The 19,119-nt window shown below is 44.8% G+C and overlaps 2 protein-coding genes across 3 annotated transcripts; one reads left to right on the top strand and one right to left on the bottom strand.

Moving 5' to 3' along the window:
* On the bottom strand, positions 1 to 12,685 carry SPRTN (SprT-like N-terminal domain). Of its 2 annotated transcripts, none has more exons than XM_047702142.1 (5): positions 12,108 to 12,685; positions 11,011 to 11,110; positions 6,203 to 6,331; positions 3,277 to 3,541; positions 1 to 2,345 (listed from the first exon to the last, which is right to left on the bottom strand). In XM_047702142.1, exons 1-5 carry the CDS (start codon positions 12,326 to 12,328, stop codon positions 1,597 to 1,599), a joined length of 1,464 nt encoding a protein of 487 aa, XP_047558098.1. In that variant the 5' UTR covers positions 12,329 to 12,685; the 3' UTR covers positions 1 to 1,596. The 2 variants fall into 2 exon arrangements, with proteins under 2 accessions (XP_047558098.1, XP_047558099.1); XM_047702143.1 differs by having other exon boundaries at positions 12,134 to 12,261.
* Positions 12,686 to 12,810: 125 nt separating this feature from the next.
* Positions 12,811 to 17,674, top strand: EXOC8 (exocyst complex component 8). The gene has a single exon (XM_047702141.1). The coding sequence runs from the start codon at positions 12,952 to 12,954 to the stop codon at positions 15,127 to 15,129; it is 2,178 nt and encodes a 725-aa protein (XP_047558097.1). The 5' UTR covers positions 12,811 to 12,951; the 3' UTR covers positions 15,130 to 17,674.
* Positions 17,675 to 19,119: the final 1,445 nt, after the last annotated feature.

The raw sequence follows: 19,119 nt of genomic DNA, 5'->3' as shown, positions 1-19,119 counted from the left end.
TTTTAAGTCATTTATCTATAAATATTTATTAAATACTACTTTTCAACTTCATACTTAAAAAATACCAAACTTGTATACACTCAACTAGATGAGCTAAAACGAAAAGGCCTGATAGTAGCGTCAAGCCAGTGAGACAGCCGGAGCCCTCGGCATCGCCGGCAGTATTGACTCAAGCCAAACCCGCGTACACCCTGTGCCCCCGCACGTCGAACCCTGGGTGTACACCCAGCAGACGGGAGCAAGAATGTTCTTAGCAGCATTACAGATCGTAGCCAGCTCCAGACGGGGAGCAGTTAACAGAATGGTGGGATAGACTCTGGCATATTCAGACACACAGAGCAGTGAAACAGAAGGAACTTCCGCACGTGGCAACCAGGGTGGTGCTTCGTGAAGTTCAAAAACGAGCTCCAGCAACGCGCGGTGACAGGAGATGTAAACGGTGGTTCCATCCGGAGGTTGTGGCTGGAACCGAGAAGAGGCACCCACGCGGCCGCCCTCTGTGGGAGCCGCAGTGTTCCCTTCCTGACCTGGGCAGCGGTCACCCAGGAGAGCGCCATGTCCAAGTTCACACTTAGGAGCTGGCCCTCAGGTGTGTGAGGGTCATGCTGCAACAAAGGTCAGAAAACAGAAAACCTGTGAACTAAACTCTTGGGAAACTGCCAACATGCCAGAGGCAAAGCCTCCAGAAAGAAAACTGATAAAAGTATCTTTGTCTCTTTGCTGTAAAACATGGAAAAGAATGTTTTTAGAAAGAACTGTATAGTTTTTAAAATGCACAAACGGTATTCCTTTTTATTTTAACGGTTACAACTTTGGTTTAAGGTTCATAATACTGTTTCCAGATAATGTTCCTCTGTTAACACCAACTAGGCAACTCTGTGATGTTACTTATGCGGTTAAGCCCCGACCCGCTCATTTGGTTACATTTTGAGAAAACCACTCAACTCTGGCCTACAGGACTGCAGGAGTCATAGTCTAAAATTTTTATTTCACTATATTCCTTCTGTACTTTAACCTAAAACCTGCTGCCACCTTTTAGTGATGACAGGAATAAAATTCTTTAAAATACAGAAAATCTATTTCCTGCTAAGGTTAAAAAAAAGAAACCAAAAACCCCCAAAACTCCGAGTACCCTAAAACAACTGATATACTTTGTCCTCTAGATTGTATTTTTGGTCAATGTGTCTCATGTTCTGAATATTAAAGTACAGTTCTTGGACTGAGTTTTAATATTAATAAAAAAATACTCAGTTTAACCAAATACCTGCCAGGATTCTTCAGTGAGTATTTTGAGGAAGTATATAAATAAAAAGATTAACATATCCAAATGCCTTTAAGAGCAAGAAAGAACAAAAGTTTCTAAAAATTATGCATGTATACAAGCAGAATAAACTCGGCCACAGGATATGCGAGGCAAGAGTGAAAAATAGAGCACCTTCCGACAGAACATTTTCCATTACAATCTCATACATGTGCATGGGAAACAGAACTAGATCATAACCCATGGATCTCAGACTCCCCAGAGCTTCCTGAGCAGTTGACGCTGTACTCGCGGGGTAACACAGGTGGGCGTGTGGCACTCATCTTCAAAGCTTTTCAACTCTTGACTTTGATGCTATCACCTTCAAGGCACCGGTCCAAGTGCTCATTAATCTGAGACTCCAAAACTTCATTCTGACACACGGGACAATCAACCATCCTGAGGCAGCTGGCTGGGCTGCTGGGACTCGGAGTCGCAGCTGTAGGGTGGGACCACCACTCTGGACCATTTCCACCGCTTTGTACTTGCTCTTTCTTGATAAAAAACTTGTCAAAAACAGTCTTGTCTTCTAGCCTGGGTCGTTTACTTGGGAATTTCTCTTCGGGCCCCCTCGCGTCCAGGGGTGCAGTCACAGATGTCGATTCCGGGGCTTTTAAAGAATTCCTCAGGGATATCTTCGAAGAGGTGGCCCTTCTCTGAGAACCAGAAGAGACCGAGTTTTTAGGGATGTCCCTGACCGTCAGGCTTTTCGTGGGAGAGCCGCTCACACTTCGGAAGGCCTTCTGGCTGCCAACTGAGACTGTAGGAAAGTAGTTGCTTAAGACATTTTGGTGACTGGTAGTCAGAACAGGGGATACAAGAGGAGTTTTTTTACTTGAACCATTATGTTCAAATTTCACCTCAATTTTAGAGTTGGGTCTGAGGGCTTTTGCTGAATGGTCTTGACCTAAAAGATCTTGGGTTTTATTAATTGTATATGGAGTGACAAACTTCCCAGATGAAGGCGAGTTGCTCCTTTCTCCCAGAACATATCCTTTCCCACTGAAAGGGATTAACAGTTGGGTCTCACCTCTGTTGGGCTTATCTGCAAAAGAAGCAAAGGTTTTTCCTGACTCGAGATCAATACAGTAACCAATGTTAAGCTGACGGACGTTCTGCAGAGGTCAGGGAGCTTCTGGGATGGAGAGGACACAAAGGATAAAAAACATCTTCTCCTATTCAGATAAGGAGTTCCAGCATCCAAACACTACCAGCAAAGGAACTTTTACCTTGAAAATCCCCTAGCATTCTAGAAGTTTAGTTCCAGAGGTAAAAGTACGCTCCCACATTCTCACCTTTCCTCCTACTCCCACAGAATGAGGATATACAGTCTCTCCACGTAAATTCTCCTCTAGCTCCTCTCAACATTTTGGATTCAGGAACAGTAGTTTATTATGTTTCTGGATCCAACCAACAACTTCCCAAGGGAAGAAGCCTTATCGTTAGTGACCTGGGTCCCCTGTCAAAACTCAGTTACTCTGAACTTCATAGGAAAGGGATAAATCTGGAAGATGAAGTACCGGCACATACATGTCATATCCTTTTCCCATTTTTCTCCCAATGAAAATACATACATCACCAGCAGAAGTCTCTCAGCTAGAGTCCAGCTGATAGGAAAGGGTGGAGTTAGGACTAATTCCGGGCATTGTTATTTGAATTGTTGTTTTTATTTTGACAATCATTTTGCCTTCTGTTTCCCAATGACTCATCAAGTCAAGATAGGAAAAGGGACTTTACCCTCCAGTATTATCCGTGGAAACCATTTCTACTTTAACTCACATCTACATAGAGCAAAGCACATTTTTCTACCGTCACTTCATAAACGGGAACTGTTTTTCCTAAGTCCAGACTTAAAAATATCTACACGAGAAAGAATCCTTAAGGTCATCCTAAGCCCCATCCTGCAGAGGCCGCCACTGGCTTTACCCGGTTAGCTGTGGTCCCAGCAAAGGGGGGAAGACCAGATAGCAGGGTACCTTTATTTTCTGCGGGTGTCGGCGGCTGCCCTAGTTTTGTCTTTCCTCTGCCCTTCCTGGAGTAATTCTCTGGTTCCTTGATTTTGATGTAAGTGCCGCCGCACGTCTTCTGGTGCTCGGCCCACCAGTAGTCGTGAGCAGAGGGCGCCCGGTTGGTGGCACGTTTGACGTAGCCGTAGTAGGGCTTCCTGTGCCGGCAAGGGCCGTCGCAACGCCACCAGTGTCGCCGGTACTCGTCCACCTCGTCGTGGAAAGTGTGGTACACCTGGGCGAGAGAGCGTGTTCAGTGTTAACGAGGCACGTTAACAAGTTTAAGAAAACAGATAAGCAGCCTTTATTGTCAAAACGTCCCCGTTTCAGTGACACTTTGGGGAAGGCAGCGACTACACCGAGCTTCTGAGCAAAAGTTCATTTTAATGGACTAGCAGCAGCTAATACTTCATGAACTGTCTAAAGAGAGAAAAATCTGAGATTAGAAAAAAAAAATTTTTAACGCCCAAAAACCCCTATCAATGCTAAAAGCTTTAGAAACCAAGTTTCAAAATGATCAAAATTTAGGGTAAAGACACAATTTTATATAAGCTGTAACATGTAAGAATTGTTCCTACTGCTGAACCGAATTTTCTCCTACAAGTAACACCCCCCAAGGGTTCGTTTACACGGAATATAAACGCTCCGCCCCTACCGCCACGAGCACCTTGCCGGACGCCGCCTCCGCTACGCCCACGCCACATGCGCACAGCTCTTTGCTCCGGTCTTTGTAATGAGCCCCGACGGGGCATCATTTTTATCTGCTTAAGGCAAAGAGCGCCCCAGATTTCAACTGGTTCATCTCTGTGTCCCTCGTGGCTAACACAGGCTCTGGCACAGTCAAGGTGCTCAGTTGCATCTGCCACCTGCCTAAAGGAAAAGCTTCGTCACTGACCCAAAGAACATTCTCTGCGAATGTGCTTTTCAGTCCTTACCCAGGATCCTTTAGTTTCACCCTCTAGAAGGAACCTTACTTACAGGGAAAGTGGTCTGAAAGGAAAGTGAGCCCTCCCCCCCGCGGACAGCAGGGTACCACTAAAAAATTGCTAATCCTAAATAACCCTAAATAAATCCTAAATAACCATTACTACTGTACAGGATAAGCAGCATCCATGGATGAGGTTTTTTTTAACCAAAGACATTTAACTTTCTCATGAATTTCCCGAGAGAAAGAACGTGAAGCCTTCGGTCACTCTCCCTCGAGGTTTCATCCCGGCTCTCCGTCTTAAGCCAAACCCTTGCGTGACTTGGCAAGCGCGCCCAACAGTGTGTATTACGTTCGGTGCACGAGACACCAGAGGGCAGGGGCCTGGGGACAAAGATGTACGGAACACCGTCCTCCCTTACACTGAGAATTCTGCACTTAATTCACTGGTCAAACACCCAGGGCACTGGACCTGCTTTGCTTCCAAGTCTTGTAACTCCTACAGCCTGGGGATGTGACTTCTTTAACGATGTCGTCACTAAAATAAAATTGTGCAACTGAATGTCCTGTGGAGTTTGTTATAACAGGATGTGACCTGTAAAAGCAAGGGCTGTCCACTCGATAAAACCGCTCCTCGGTGAAAACACAGACGCGCAAGAGAAAAGAATATATCCTCTTCCAAATGCACAGCAGGAAGCATACCAGGACTTTGCTTACAGTGAAAACGCTGATGAGGAAACTAAAAGCCTTTTGCATGAGCACCTCCACAATTCTTTTGCTGGTCGGGACTTTATGTGACTGTTTTTTAATGCAAGCCACTTTCTTGATGTTGAAGTAACTCCATTCGATAATTAAATGAGCTCTCTAGAATATTAAAGCCAACAGCTAGAAAAAAATATATACAGAAGGTGAGCACTATCCATTTTCCACCACACTGGCCTTTATGCCTTTCAAAGGCAGGAAATCTCTGCAGGGATGAATATCCTATTTGGTTCAATTCAATGTCGTACTCATTAGGCCCTCGTGGGGACGCTGCACCACACAGCTTCTACGGAGGTGCACAGAGACCAGGAGAACCGCCCTGTGTTCAGAGGTCGGACAGCAGAACAAAATATTGTAGAAGGTCCAGGAGCTGCTGAGGACACTCAAAGGACAGAGCAGTCCTGGCCTGCTGCAAAGAAGAGGGGCATGTGACAGCACAGAGGAAGTGGCACATGGGAGGGAGAGCACATGTGAGGGGCAGCACGGGGGCAGGAAAGTTCTCTCAGAACCAAGACAAGCTGTGGCTGTGGGAGGCAAGAGACAACGAACAGGATGGTCACCTGATCAAATGAATCCGTAATAAAAACTTCTAGTATCTACCTTGTACTCAAACTGGGCTACAACGTTTGTATTTTTTTCCTTTACTCCTCAAGGACCCGAAGGTAAGTGTCCTTACGGCCCTCGTTTCCTCCTCCTATGCAGACGCCCCCCACCGTCCGGCATCCGTGGAGCCGGCCTCGGAACCCCAGCCTCAGACTCCTGGGTTTTCTGACCCCAGGCTCTGCTTCCGACAGGGTCACGCAGAAATATGAATCAAGACTTCGGGTGATGGGAACGACACATGATACAGGAGCGACCGAAGGAGACTGTCACATGGAAACAAAGCTGAGGGACAGTTGTGATGACCCAGAGGTAGGGCAGGCCTGCAGCCGCCGTGTGTGCAGCGTCGCCCTTTTACCAGAAGCCTTGCGGGGGCTGCGGGGACACCCAGCCCAAGACGAGCCGGTCAGCTTCTCTTTGCTTGTCTTACCATTTACTGTGGAAATTCCTCAAAGATAGTATTTGTTCTGACCCAGGTTGTCTATTTTTAGTTAAATCCCAAGAATTACTGAATAAATAACTATTAAAAATCATAAACGTTATACTTATTTAATATTTAATAAGCTGATTAAATTAATAAATGTTATATTTATTATTTAAATCACATACCGTTATATTGGCTCCTGTCAGGCGATTGATGCGATGCATGTGTTTACAAAACTCTGGCCCGTGCCCCTCCCGGTCTTTATCATTATTAGTGACAAATAAATAGGCGTGTATCATTTCATGCAAGAGGGTCTGAAACAGAAAACAAATTAATTTGTTAGGGTGCTTTTGAAAATAAAAATGCATTTTCTTACTCCACGTGGCGTTTTAACTTTGCTTAGATCACAGGCTCCTTTCAAAAACTGGTAAAAGTCATAAACTGTCTTTCTAGAAAAATTACATACACATACATTCACAAAACTTTGCATATATTCTCCGAAGCTCTGCAGATCCCAGGTTAACTTGGAACTCTGTGTTCCAAGAAAGGCTTTTTAACTGTTCACTGAAACCCAAAAGGAAAGATCAATGAACTCAACTACATAAGAATCTTAAAATTCTGTGTGGGGGAGAAACATGGTGACTGAAAAGACTAATTCAGAACAATGTATGTGCAATGCATCCCTCAGGCTATTAATTCTTAAACTACAAAGAGCTATTAAAGTCGACAGAAAATGACCAATAACCCATTTTTAAGTGGGCGAAGGTCACAGATGGGTTCTCAGAGAAAGAAATATAAAGCCTCTGTCAGGGGCGCCTGGGTGGCTCAGTGGGTTAAAGCCTCTGCCTTTGGCTCAGGTCATGATCCCAGGGTCCTGGGATCGAGCCCCGCATCAGGCTCTCTGCTCAGCGGGGAGCCTGCTTCCCTTCCTCTCTCTCTCTCTGCCTGCCTCTCTGCCTACTTGTGATCTCTGTCTGTCAAATAAATAAATAAAATCTAAAAAAAAAAAAAAAAAAAGCCTCTGTCAACGCTGAAAGTTTTAGAAACCAAACTGTAAAATGATCAAAAATTAGGATAAACCATAAACATGAAAAAAATGGGCAACTTCATTTATAAAACAAATACAAACTAATACTACACCAGTAGGTCACTTCTGCTTACCTAACATTAGTAGAACTCCTGGAGTTTGACACCATTAGGAAAGCAAAGGGGAAACAAACATTTCCGTCTATCTCCGATGGGACAGCAAAATGAGCCAAAGCCCACGGAGGAGAATGTGGTAACATCTCACAAACTACAAATGCACTTATCCTCTGACCCAGCAATCCTGAGACTAACAGGAAAGGTCCCGTGTACCAGGCATTTTCACTGTAACATTGTTTATTATGTTAAGACCGGAAATAAGTGTTCAGCGACAGGGGCCCGGCTGAAGGAACCACGGAAAATCCACAACATGGGATTCTATAGAGACTTAAAAAAGAACGCAAAGATCTCTATGGAGTCATCTGGAGAAACCTACAGGGTATGCTTTTGAATGAAAAAGGCAAAGTACAAAGAAGAATGTACACAGTCTTTTGTATGAGAAGTATGTCAAGTGATCGGGAGGGGAAATAAGAATGGACATAAATATTTGCAAACAGGGGCACCAGTTAGGCGTCTGACCCCTGGTTTCAGCTCAGGTCATGATCTCAGGGTTGTGAGATCGAGCCCCCTATCCGGCTCCACACTCAGTGCAGTCTGCCTGAGGTGGTCTCCCTCCCTTTCCCACCCTCCCAAAGGCTCATGCTCACTCTCTCAAATAAATAAATCTTTAAAAAAAATTTGCAAAACAGAACAATGAAACAACAAAGAAACTAATAACAAGAATATCTTATAGTAGTCGGGGAGTTCAGCATAGAGAGGGAAGGAGCAGGACAATGTTTCTAGGTGTACAGCTTTCGACAGCTTTGGGATTTTGAATCGTGACAATTTCAGAACAAAAACAATAAAATCTACTGCTCTAGTGAATAGCATCTGACGGAAAATCATGTGATTGGCCCAAATTTCATCTGAATTTACATAAATCTTGTTTGAATTAAAACAACAGCCTACTGCTCATTTCCACACCAAGGATGCCAAAGTGTAGGTGCAAAGTTCAGAGAAGTATTTAAGGCTGCCGTCTCATAATGTACCCTAAAGAAATAGGAATACATTTTTTACAAAGTGAGAGTCAGTGGGGCACGTGGGTGGCTCAGTTGGTTAACTGTCTACCTTCGGCTCGGGTCATGATCTTGGGACCCTGGGATCGAGCCCTGCATCAGGGGTCTCTGCTCAGCAGGGAGTCAGCTTCTCCCTCTCCCTCACCCTTTGTGCCCTCCTTCTCTCTCTCAAACAAATAAATAAAATCTTTAAAAAATACATATGCTTTCTTAAAAAGTGAAAGTCATGAAGGTCTTCAAGAGCAAACCTTGTTCGTAATGTTTTTACAAAGAATTTCTATCAAAGGAACTAGACTTGCCATTAATGAATTGTACTCTTATCAAATTCTGCTGAACAGAAAAATGGGTGAATCAAACATTTTAACTTGGTCACTATGAAAACATCCCTTTTAAAATTATCAACTCCATCTCTGGAAATGAACTTAATCTTTTTAAGTAAATGCCTCTCTTTTGGGACTCAAACTCAAAGAGCATTCTACATTTCAAATGTTTTCCTATATTCTAAAGTAATGATCAGTAACTATTCTTATAAAGGGAAAGAAACTTAGTTCCTAATTTTGGGTACAATTTAAATACCTTGAAAATGGAACGGCCCATGGCACCATACCAAACCATTTCTATCTTTATATACCCACCATTTTCCACATTTAGGCTAGATTCAAGGCTCTACTCAGCACGGTCCCAAAACACCTCTACTTTCCACCACTGTTCTCTATCTGGACAAAAGGAACTACTTCTGGTCCTCAATATGCCCTAATTTCAGGCCTCGCTTTCGCTCACTGCATGCCCATTTCTTCTGCCAAGGGTAGTTTTCCTCCGCCATATCTGCTTGTCAGAATCCAGTCTGTCCTGTAAGGCTCACCTCCATGTTCTAATTAGCAGAAGTAACAATTATAAAGTGGTAGTAATGAGGCCAAGTGGTACAGGGGACAGGACAAGAGCTTTGGAGTCAGGGACCTACACGAAGGATTTGTTACTTATCACGCTCAAGACCCTGGACCAGTTACAACGCGCTCCTCACGCCTAAAATGAGGATGTCCTGATCTTGGAGGGCCATACACACTAGATTAACTATTGTTATTAACTAGTGTTAATCTAGTCCAAAATCTGGCCACAATATGTGCTCAACAGTGAGTGGGAGGAGTGGCGATGTCATTAGTCACAAAATACACAGCCATGAAGCTTTTCTTCTTTGTCCTCGACCACACAAAATCGTTTCCTTTTCTGAACCCTTTTCATGATAACTTAGGTCATACTCTATGTACAGACCAGAGTCACACGGTTCCTCCTCGGTCCTTCTCACCCTGATTTGATATTGTAACTTTCTTTCAACAGCAAGTGCTCCCTTGATAGCATTACCACACATTTCCCATTCTCTTCTCGCCCATTACCTTTAAAAAAAAATTGTTCGTGTGTTTAATCATTTACATAATAAATACTCATTAAGCAACTACTGTTCTAATTAGAGCTCCTCATAAGGTTAATCATGTTCAAATTTTTTTTACGCCTACTTTTTCTGCTTATTCACTGTGTTACCAAGAGAGTCATGTTAACACACAACTATGATTGTGGATTATTTCTCTTTTTGCTTCTACTAATTTATGTTTCATGTAGCTTAAGGTTATATTATTACTTTAAGGATCAAATCATGTGTTTTTATTTAATAGATTATTTTATCATTCTAAAATGTTAACCTTTTTTTCTAGTAAAACTTCTTCCCTTAAAATCTTTAGTTTGATACAACAGCTTTCTGTTATTGTTTGGATGGTGTACTTTTTTCCAACCTTCTACATGTATGTGTGTCTTCACCTTAAGCCTATCTCTTTTCATCTAGTATGTCATTCCAAGTCTTTAGTGCTTAGTCCGTTTATATGTAACATAACTACTGATATTGTTTTTATGCCTACCTCTTTTTTCTTTGCAGGACTTTGTTCCTTTATCCCTCCTTCCTTTTTTAAATTATTTCTGTTGTACCATTCTATACTTAGTAGCTATTTACTTTTTTTTTCTAATTGTGGTAAAAAGCATGTGACGTAAAATCTACCAGCTGAACTATTTTTAAGTGTACAAGGTCTGGAATGTGAATTATATTCACATTGTTCTGAAACCCATCACCTTTCATTATCCTTAAAAACACCATCTTTTTTATTCCGAGCATGTTTTAACATATTTCCCATCCAATCTCTACCACTCTATCCTCTTTGTAATGCATATGCTTCAAGTGAGGTAACTGGGGCAAGACCAGTCACACTGGGTGCATCTTAGGGAATTTCAGGCATGTTCTAGACTCAACTAACCTTAATCTGGGAGCTCCTACTCCTCCATTTTGCTAGTGACGCATGCCCTCGCTCGTGCTGGCTGGTTATACCAGCTCAGCTAGATATTCTGGGAGGGCAGCACCACAGTGTCTGAACAGAGAATCAAAGTTTGTGTGCCTTGGTTGGAAGATATGGGTCCTAATTTTTTCTCCGCCGCTAAGTATGCAACTTAAACCTGTTACTTACCCTCTCTGAGCTTTAATGTCCTCATTTACAAAAAAGAGGACAACACATGTTGTACATAAACAGGGTTGTTGCAAAGATCAAATCAGATAAAACACCTGAAAGACTTTCGCTGTGAAAAACTATAAAAATATAAGGTAATTGTTATCATTTACCCTGCAGTTTAAGTCTGCAATGACAAAAAAAGAGGTTTTGGTTTTGGTTTTACATTACAGGTTAAGTCACAGCAGTCTAAATCAGTCATAAGCATTTTCAAATTACTCAGCTAAAGAATCAAGTTTATGCAAAGAATACCTCTACGAGATCCTTTCTTGGTCTCAACTTTAAAAGAGGTTCACTGAGACGGATGGAACACATTCCACCCCTCCCTTCATAGCTGCATATCCCAGCACACCTGGAAAACAACACCACAAAAAATTATTTACCTAATATACAACAAAAGAAACAGAGACGAAACAGGAAATCCTTATACATTCTTGGGCAGGTCACACCAAGTACCTTCTTGGTTAGGAGAGATTTGCATTTCACCCCAGTGAGATGTGTCAACAGTAATGCGTCCCTTTCCCTCGCGTGGCTGCAGGGGCCCCAAAGAGGACAATCCTGTTCTGTGGCTCCCAGTCTCCTCCCTACAAACTGTAATCAGTTTGTGTTAACAACCAGATCTCCAACAGCACGACTCGAAAACTGTAACAGAAGCCTCTGTGAAAGAGACTGGTTCTTTACACACAGTTCTGTGTCTGATCTTAATCTGTCTTACTTTAGGCTGTTTTGTATCACTTGGAACACAAGCAAGTGGTATAAACGCCATCCTAAACTTGCAAACCCCCTTCAGGTGCAGGAACAGATTATTTCAAATCGGGATTCCTCAACCTCAGTGTACATCCTTTTGGAGGCATCCCCGAAGATCCTCTGGGTGCAGAAATATGGAAACGTCAAGCCCGTCCCCCTTCTAACACCGGAGCTCACTACTGAGTGGCGTTATCTCAAAGAGCGTGGAACAGGGCAACACACGTCCTTGGGCGGCTTCCCTGCCTCCTCGGCATTCTTTCTTAGCGACTGACTCTGGATGCTTCTCCCTCCTGGGTCAGAAATGTGTTAATTTACTTCCAAACTGGGGGAGATCCAAAGACACTTCCTTTTCCCTCACTGTGGCCTTTACACATCAAACTGCTACCGGGATGGGCCACACCGCTCCCGAACGTTGCTGGAGCGGGAGAGAGACGGAGCAGGAAGAGAGAGGTACCCCGAGAGCGGCTGCTGGTCCAAAACAAGACCCCGCGTTTCACGCCCCAACGGGCCCATCGGGGCGGAGCGAGAAGGGGAGCCCAGGGCCGGGGGCTGCGGAGGGGCTGCCAGCCGTTCTCGCTCCCCCAGCAGGGCTCGGGACTCACAGGGTCATTCGCATGCTCCACTTCACCTCGACGGCCTCCAGCTGGCCCCAGAAGAACCGATCGTTGAACTGCACGAACAGGGCCTGCAAATCCGGGGTTGGGTCCACCAACTCCCAGGACGCGTCCACCAGCGACAGGGGCGCCTGGGCCCGGTCGCGCTCCGACCCCTGCAGGTCCCACTCCTCCTGAAGCCGCAGCGCCAGCACAAGGTCCTCATCCATCTCTTCCGGGAGCCCAGTCGGCGTGCGCCGGCGTTAGGCGGGCTCCGCGTCTCCGAAGCTCCGAGGGCCCGGCGGAGCTCCTAGGAGATACCGGCTCTCGGGCTGCTCTCGGGTCGGCCCGCCAGTCTCGCGATAACTCGGGAATAACTGGCTGTAGAACGAGAACTGAGGTTGCCCCAAGCCAAGATTTTGGGGCTTAAAAAAGAGAACTCGGCAAGACTCCTGCTAGTGGGTTCAAAACCTGGGTTTCCAGGGCTTGGACTCGAGGAGGGTTTCAGGAAACCGGTTACCGCCTTTACGCTTCGCCGCTAACTTCAAACACTTACATCACGCTCAGCCCATGCGCAGTACCCACGTCCCGCTGCCTCGCCCTCCACTCTCTTCCGCAATAGCGCCTCCTGCGCATGAGCCGTAGGTTGCGGGCGTTCCTGCGCAGGCGCGCTCTCTGAGCCCGGCCCCTGCGCAGGCGCGGTGTCCGAAGCTCAGACCCAGGCGCAGGCGTACTTGTCTCCCTTCCATCCTGCTTCCTCAGCCCTGGAGCTCGGCGGGGCTTGGGTGGGTCTCAACCGCGGCAGCACCGGCGGCGGCGATAGTGACAGTGACTGCGTGAGACTCGGACGGAAATGGCGATGGCGTTGTCGGACAGTGGGGCGACCCGCCTGCGGCGGCAGCTGGAATCGGGGGGCTTCGAGGCGCGGCTGTACGTGAAGCAGCTCTCGCAGCAGTCGGACGGGGACCGGGACCTGCAGGAGCACCGGCAGCGCATCCAGGCGCTGGCGGAGGAGACGGCGCAGAACCTGAAGCGCAACGTCTACCAGAACTACCGGCAGTTCATCGAGACAGCCCGCGAAATCTCCTACCTGGAGAGCGAGATGTATCAGCTCAGCCATCTGCTGACCGAGCAGAAGAGCAGCCTGGAGAGCATCCCGCTCACCCTGCTGCCGGCGGCCGCCGCCGCTGGGGCTGCCGCGGCCTCCGGCGGGGAGGAAGGGGGAGGCGGCGCGGGGGGCCGAGACCACCTGCGGGGCCAGGCAGGCTTTTTCCCCACTCCCGGGGGCGCCTCCCGCGACAGTTCGGGTCCGGGAGAGGAAGGGAAGCAGCGCACTCTTACCACCCTGCTCGAGAAGGTGGAAGGCTGCAGGCACCTGCTGGAGACGCCAGGGCAGTACCTGGTGTACAACGGGGACCTGGTGGAATACGAGGCCGACCACATGGCCCAGCTGCAGCGGGTGCACGGCTTTCTCATGAACGACTGTTTGCTGGTGGCCACCTGGCTGCCCCAGCGGCGGGGGATGTACCGCTACAACGCCCTCTATCCCCTGGATGGTTTGGCCGTGGTCAACGTCAAGGACAACCCGCCCATGAAGGACATGTTCAAGCTGCTCATGTTTCCCGAGAGCCGTATTTTTCAGGCGGAAAATGCTAAAATCAAACGAGAGTGGCTGGAAGTGCTGGAGGAAACCAAGAGGGCCCTCAGTGAGAAAAGACGAAGGGAGCAGGAGGAGGCAGCGGCCCCTCGAGCACCACCCCAGGTGACTTCCAAGGCCAGTAACCCATTTGAGGATGAAGAAGAAGATGAACCGGCCGTTCCTGAGGTAGAAGAGGAGAAGGTGGACCTCTCAATGGAATGGATCCAGGAGTTGCCGGAAGACCTGGATGTCTGTATTGCCCAGAGGGACTTTGAAGGAGCTGTTGACCTGCTGGATAAATTAAACCATTACCTGGAGGATAAGCCCAGTCCACCTCCTGTTAAAGAGCTAAGGGCCAAGGTGGATGAGCGTGTCCGGCAGCTCACGGAGGTGCTGGTGTTTGAACTCTCCCCAGATCGTTCCCTGAGAGGTGGTCCCAAGGCTACACGTAGGGCAGTTTCTCAGCTGATCCGGCTGGGCCAGTGCACAAAGGCCTGTGAGCTGTTTTTGAGAAACAGGGCAGCAGCTGTGCACACTGCAATACGTCAGCTTCGCATCGAGGGTGCCACCTTACTCTACATTCATAAGCTGTGCCATGTCTTCTTTACCAGCCTTCTTGAAACCGCACGGGAATTTGAGATGGATTTTGCAGGCACAGACAGTGGCTGCTACTCTGCCTTTGTGGTCTGGGCAAGATCAGCCATGGGCATGTTTGTGGATGCCTTTAGCAAGCAGGTGTTTGATAGTAAGGAGAGCCTCTCTACCGCGGCCGAGTGTGTGAAAGTGGCAAAGGAGCACTGTCAGCAACTGGGGGACATCGGACTCGACCTCACCTTCATCATCCATGCCCTTCTGGTGAAGGACATCCAAGGGGCCTTGCACAGTTACAAAGAAATCATCATCGAAGCCACTAAACATCGCAACTCTGAGGAGATGTGGAGGAGGATGAATTTGATGACCCCAGAGGCCCTGGGCAAGCTCAAAGAGGAGATGAAGAGTTGTGGGGTCCGAAACTTTGAGCAGTACACCGGGGATGACTGCTGGGTGAACCTGAGTTACACCGTGGTTGCCTTCACCAAACAGACCATGGGCTTCTTGGAAGAAGCCCTGAAGCTCTATTTCCCAGAGCTGCACATGGTACTTTTGGAGAGCCTGGTGGAAATCATTTTGGTTGCCGTGCAGCATGTGGATTACAGCCTTCGGTGCGAGCAGGATCCGGAGAAAAAGGCTTTTATCAGACAGAATGCATCCTTTCTCTATGAGACCGTCCTCCCTGTGGTAGAGAAAAGGTTTGAAGAAGGCGTGGGGAAACCCGCCAAGCAACTCCAGGACCTGAGGAATGCATCCAGACTTATTCGTGTGAACCCTGAAAGTACAACATCAGTGGTCTGATGCCCGTGGCTCTGTGTCTATGTATGCCTATATATTGCTTATACATTATTTATATTTATATTAAGTTGCATTAGCATATTCTTTGTAGTCTTAAACACAGATCAAAAATAAAAGACGCCCTCTCAAATCGAAATGCAGAATCAGAAGGAAAAAGAAAAAAAAGTTAAAATTAAGCCAAAATAACAAAACATTGGAATTATTAAAATACACACTTTCCTTTTAAATTATGCTAACTCTCTAATGAATATGTTGTCACACTACAGCATTTCAGTGTATCCTTTTGGGTCAAAACACACTTCCTTCCAGTCTATATTATACAGCTCAGAGAAATCATATCTATAAATATGTAGAGTTTAAGTATGTCGTGAGGTTTCCCAGTTCGCTAAAATGTTGGGTCTCTTAAAAGAGTACAGTGCCATACAGACACCCTGCTTCACACACTTCCCCACCTTAAAATGTGGCTGAACAATTTTTTTTTTGGGGGGGGAAGGAGTTGAGAGCATTGGTTTTAGCATAAATTTTGGTCAAAAAAATTCCTTCTTGAAAGTGGTCAGTTTGTGGACTCAAATAACTTGGATAGCTTTCATAAGCTTTTGTGAAACAGCTCCGCAAACATTTTGCCAATGTGATTTGAGTGACTAATTATTTTCACCTGCTAATTAGCAGCTTTCTAATACTTGATTCCGGAGCACTTACTTGAATCTTAAGGACTATGGTAACTTTTCTTTCAACATATTCCTGAACTGTGTGAGTTTCCAGCCACAGCTTTTCTCCTTATCATACTAAAAAAATTAAAATGATTAAAAGAAAACCACCAAAACAGGACAGACTGAGGAACCTGGCAACGGCCAGTGACTTTTAGCTGCCTTCCCTCACTCTCCCTGTGACATATAATGACTCAGACTACATGGAAACGGGAGGAAAGTTTTCAGCGAAATATTTATTGAGATTTCAGGGCCTGGGTGGATGGGAAATTAGAAAAAAATCATATGCAAACTCTACAGTGTTCTCAAGTATGACTGTTTTGAGCAGAGATTTGGCTTTTGATTTTTTTAACAAAGTAGAGAACAAAAAGGTGAGACAATGTGCCCAAAGCCAAGGGAAGAAAAGAACTTTTGGTGACTCCTACTAGAATGCTACATACTGCCTTTCTCTTGTTTTGTGTTTTCCTTTGTTACGAAAAGTAAATATAATGCTTACTTCAGGTTGTTTCATAAAACAAAAATAGCTAAAGAAATTGGAGCTTCCCAGGATTTCTGAACTACTGCTTCCACTGTGCATTGATTATATAAGATTCCCCATACATGGAGAAATTGTGCTAAGATCCACCATTTTTTCCTCTTTCCAGCTGTGATTCTTGTCCAAAAGTGCCATTTCTGATGCCGAGGACTTCCAAAGGTCATGTCTTTTATCTGAATTAAAATAGTGGTATTAAGACTGGAAATTATGTAAAACCTAAAATAGCTTCCAAGAGTGGCTTAGGGTTTGTGAAGCTCCTTGACTCAGTTACTTGCTGTGAGAGGAGTCCTTTTATTTATTTTTAGCTATGCATTTTAAAAGTTGAAAATTATTAAAATTACAGATTTTCTTTAAATTTTTCACATAAATTTAGAATTTTCTAGACAATAACCGTAACTGGATATCTCAGCTGAGCAAGAACAGTTATAATTTGCCTTTTTTAAGATCACTGGAAACTTGAATTTGATGACAATGTTATTATTTTGTGCAACTTACGGTTTCTAAAACTATATTGTATAAAACATGTGTAAATATCTGATGCTGGGTCCATGAAACGATACTTCTGAAATCAACACTTAAGGCATGAAGTTGTAAAAAACGTAAATGTGTATATTCAGATATTTAAATGGTTGCTTCTCTATAGAACTGTCTGCTTTTTAAAACTGGAAGTACAGAATTTTCTTTGGGTAAACTTTGCGTGTTCCTTAATCAGAGTTGTAGCTGAAGGAAGTCGGCCGGTGGTGATTCAGTTAGTGTGGGAAGTGGATCAGAGACCATCAGTTTCATAATGTATCTTTGTGCCAAGACTGAGCTATGGTGTACCATTCCTCAGAGTGGAGTCAGAGCTCTTCCCTCTCGTTCTTGTTTCATAGACTCCAAAACAAGTCCTAAAAATCGAATGCAGTTAGAGATTGTCCAGAAATACAGCACACACTGTAATACACCACTGTAGACTTGATTGCCTCTTCTTGTCTGCTTCCCACATCACACTGTCACTCGAGCTTGGAATCACAGACTTGATTGAATTAATTACTGTTGAAAAAAAGACACCCTGTGGAATTAAGTCTCTTTTTGATTAAGGCCTCATTTCACTTAAAGTGCTGAACACTTACTTTTGTTTAAAAGACTACCTGTAGTTAAATTGCCTGCACTTGTATTTTGCAATTCGCTTACCTACGATTGGAAATTTGGGACTTGACATAAGGCGTAAAATCAGTATATGTACATTTTGCTTATTGATATGCTGTGATATGAGGGATTCTGAAATGTTTATCAAAATAAAGTTTAAAATTTTTCTTACACTGGATAAATTGGCATTACAATGTTGTATCTCCTTTAATTAGGATTCAATATTTTTTTTAAAGATTTTATTTATTTATTTGACAGACAGAGATCACAAGTAGGCAGAGAGTCAGGCAGAGCGAGAGGAGCAAGCAGGCTCTGCTGAGCAGAGAGCCCGATGCGGGGCTCCATCCCAGGACCCCGGGATCATGACCTGAGCTGAAGGCAGAGGCTTTAACCCACTGAGCCACCCAGGCGCCCCTAGGATTCAATATTCTTATGTCCTTGTTACAGAAGTACCGGGCTTTTTAAAGATTTTCTTTATTTATTTGACAGAGAGAGAGCACAAGCAGGGGGAGCGGCAGGCAGAGGGAGAGGGAGAAGCAGGCTCCCCACTGAGCAGAGAGCCGAATGTGGAACTCGATTCCAGGACCCTGGGATCATGACCTGAGCTGAAGGCAGTCGCTTCATCACCTGAGTGCCCCTGAAATACTGTTTGCTTGTTTGTTTTTTTAAAGATTTTATTTATTTACTTGACACAGAGAGAGAGAGAGAGAGAGAAGGATCACAAGTAGGCAATGAAGCAGGCAGAGAGGGGGAAGCAGGCTCCCCGCCGAGCAGAAAGGCCGATGCGGGGCTCGATCCTAGGACCCCAGGATCATGACCCGAGCCGAAGGCAGAGGCTTTAAACCACTGAGCCACCCAGGTGCCCCTGAAATACTGTTTTAAGAGCCGAGGTGGTTTTTGTTTTGTTTTGTCTTTGTCTAGGGGGATGACAGATAGGAAGCTGTTAGCTAATTTAAATATATGTTCTGCTTACTGTCAGAATTGTGATTAAATCAGATCTCAGGTTTTTTTTTTAAGGACTCCTTTGGGAAATTTCAGGTATATAAAATTAATTTGCTCTAAAAAGGGGATTTTATGCCATCTGCACATCCCTACATGAAGAAAATATAATGGAGGCCATATGACCTAAGAACTAGGAGCATCAATGATAAGGATCTGTTTTTTAATACATATAGACCCTGAGGGAACTTTTACATATAATTGATTTAAAGCTATTTATCAAAAAAATAAAAATATTCAGTGCTATGCCTTACATTGACTATAATGTGGGGTGGGGAAGATAAAATAAATTTGAGCGTGCTTGCTCTGAAATTCTTGAGAATTGGAACAAATGGAGAATAAAAAATTGGAAAAACTAGGTTAGGGAGTCAATTAAATACACAATAGTGTGTTGCAAATTACATTAATTAAATCGAATGTAGACAGCGTGTTGCCAAAAAAACCAACAACCCTGTGCGTTGTTGTTTTCATACTCAGGATTTCATGGGAATACTGAGAAGGAAGAGGGCAATGTGTTTTTGAGGAGTTTGGAGAGTCTTCATGGAATTGTTGGCATTTGAGCCAAAAAAATAAGAATATTTGACATGAAAAAAATTCACGTATGAGAAGCGATGTGGGAACCTT

The sequence above is a fragment of the Lutra lutra genome, chromosome 14 (genome assembly GCF_902655055.1).
Source record: "Lutra lutra chromosome 14, mLutLut1.2, whole genome shotgun sequence".
Classification (NCBI taxonomy): Eukaryota; Metazoa; Chordata; class Mammalia; order Carnivora; family Mustelidae; genus Lutra; species Lutra lutra.
This window is presented reverse-complemented; position numbering and strand designations above follow the sequence as displayed.

Coding starts and splice junctions, on each gene's coding strand:
- EXOC8 (XM_047702141.1), top strand. CDS start 12,952: ATGGCGATGGCGTTGTCGGACAGTGGGGCGACCCGCCTGCGGCGGCAG.
- SPRTN (XM_047702142.1), bottom strand. CDS start 12,328: ATGGATGAGGACCTTGTGCTGGCGCTGCGGCTTCAGGAGGAGTGGGAC. Junction 6,332..11,010: donor CAAGAAAGGATCTCGTAGAG/GTATTCTTTGCA, acceptor TTTCTGTTTCAG/ACCCTCTTGCATGAAATGAT. Junction 2,346..3,276: donor GACACCCGCAGAAAATAAAG/GTACCCTGCTAT, acceptor CTTCTTTTGCAG/ATAAGCCCAACAGAGGTGAG.